This window comes from Trypanosoma conorhini (assembly GCF_003719485.1).
Source record: "Trypanosoma conorhini strain 025E chromosome Unknown Tco_14.4_contig_01529, whole genome shotgun sequence".
Taxonomy (NCBI): Eukaryota; Euglenozoa; class Kinetoplastea; order Trypanosomatida; family Trypanosomatidae; genus Trypanosoma; species Trypanosoma conorhini.
In genome coordinates, this window is record NW_021705618.1 from 1 (window position 1) to 2,108 (window position 2,108).

At 62.2% G+C, this 2,108-nt stretch overlaps 2 protein-coding genes across 2 annotated transcripts; both read left to right on the forward strand.

The window, feature by feature from the left end:
- Nucleotides 1-428: 428 nt before the first annotated feature.
- Nucleotides 429-1,013, forward strand: Tco025E_10201 (trans-sialidase; the record flags this gene model as incomplete). Its single annotated transcript, XM_029376986.1, has 1 exon — nt 429-1,013. One exon carries the CDS (start codon nt 429-431, stop codon nt 1,011-1,013), a length of 585 nt encoding a protein of 194 aa, XP_029222913.1.
- A 456-nt stretch (nt 1,014-1,469) lies between these two features.
- Tco025E_10202 (trans-sialidase) lies at nt 1,470-2,108 on the forward strand (the record flags this gene model as incomplete). The annotated part of the gene is made up of 1 exon (XM_029376987.1): nt 1,470-2,108. A coding segment is annotated over one exon (639 nt), but the record flags the coding sequence as incomplete, so codon positions are not given.

Consider the following 2,108-nt stretch of genomic DNA (forward strand, 5'->3'; position numbering starts at 1 on the left):
AAGTCCCTGAAGTCCCAGCACACACACAACCGTTTGCGGCCTGAGCGGATCCACCGCAAAAAGGGACGAAAGAGAGGAGCCCAACATGCCCCGGCGTCTGTTTTCCTCCGCGGTGCCGCTGTTCCTTCTCTGCGTGCTAATGTGCAGCAGCACTGGCGCTGTCTCCGCCGAGCAATAAGAAGGGGAAGTGCGCCATCGGGCGCCCAAACATCAATTGTTTGCGAAGGTCACCATTGGCTTGGGCGCCAGAGCGGACTCCGAGGGCGCAACGGGTTCGTTCCGTGTCCCTTGACTTGTTGATGTGAATGGGGGGGGCGTGGTCTTTGCCCTAGGCGCACGCGGGAGGCTCCGCTGTGGGTGTTGCTGCTGGCATTGCCGCAGGGGGCATCCCGGCTGAGGGGGCATCGGCGGCGCAGGGCGGAAGAGTGATGGATGATGAGCTGACGGCTTACTTTCCGCAGGCGGCTGAGCCCGCGAGTGGAGGGGTCCCGCGTCTCGTGCCGCCAACGACAATTGTGAATGAGAGCACAGTTTACCTTCTCCTCGGACAGTATGTCACCGCGGGCTCTGCTCCCGCCAACGGGAGTGTGGCCCCCTACACGGACCTGCTGCTGGCAAAGGTGGCCTTCGACGCCAAGGCAACGCTCAGTGCGCAGACACGTCAAATCAAGTGGGCCGACACCTGCTCCCCGTGGCCCTACTTCCCCACAACGATTTATTACAGGCCCATCGTGGAGGTGGGCGGCGGCGGCGGCACTGGTGTCGTGCTGGACGACGGGACGCTCACCTTCCCAGCGCAGGCCCGAAAGGCAGACGGGACGGTGGTCTCCCTCGTCCTGCAGTCGCGAAGGCCCGAAGAAGACTGGGAGCTCTCGTGGGGCACGACTGTGAGCGGCTGCTCCAACCCCGCCATCGCCGAGTGGGACAGGCAATACGGGACCCTCTACATGGTCACCTCCTGCGACGAGGGCTTCTACAGGGTGGTGAGGTCCCGTTACTGGGGAGAGGAGTAGGTGGATGAGGACGTGGTACTTTCCCGCGTGTGGGGCACCTCACGCGCCCGAACAGTGAAAGGCGTGCGAAGCGTGTTCGTCATTGCCACCATTGGGGGAAAAAAACTGATGCTCCTCACGATGCCGGTGTATTCTGATGGCAAAGAAAACCAAGAAGGAAAGGGTCGGCTGCATCTTTGGTTGACGAACAGGCAACGCGTGGCCCTGGCGTAACCGCCGCGGAGGAGGACGCTGCTGCCAGCTCCCTGTTCTACAAAAGTGCGAAGCAGGGGGAGTTGGTTTCGGTATACGAAAGGCGGACGCAGGCGGGTGAGGAGTCGTACAGTGTTGTGTCTGTGCGCTCGACGGGGCAGCTGGGGAAGGTAAAGTCTGTGGTGCAGCCGTGGACGGCGTTGGACGACGCTTCACAGCGATGCACTGGCAATGGCAACCCGCAGGGGACGTTGGCCGCGCGTTATGTTCCCCCCCCTCACTGAGGGGCTGCTTGGCTTCTTGGCCGGCACGCTGGAGCAGACCGCATGGAAGGACGAGTACCTCTGCGTGAACGCAACTGCTCGCGGGGCAGTGGCGAGCGCGGCGGGGGCTCTGAAGTTCAGCGGCGCCGGGGCGGGGGCGGAGTGGCCCGTGGGGAAACTGGGGCAGAACCAGCCGTACTACTCTGCAAACAACAAGTTCGCTCTTGCGGTGACGGTGACGATCCACGCGGTGCCGGAGGACGACGACACTCCTCTGCTGGGGGCGAGGATGGATGGCGCAGCCAACACTGTGCTCTTTGGCCTGTCGTACACGAAGGACAGAAAGTGGAAAACCAAACTTGATAATGCTGCTGCCGAGGAGCATGCTGAGGCGTGGGCACCAGTCACGGCAGTTCAAGTGGCGCTGCAAATGGATTGGGACGATTGGTCATTGTACGTTGGTAGGCAGAGGATTTGCGGAAAGAAGTACAGTGGCGCTCTGTTCAACTCGAACAGGATCTCCCACTTCTTTTTCGGCATGGACGGCACGCACACGGCTGCGGGCAGCCCCAACGTGACGGTGGCGAACGTCCTGTTGTACGCCGCGTGCTGGGCGTGGGTGATCTGCAGCGACTGCAAC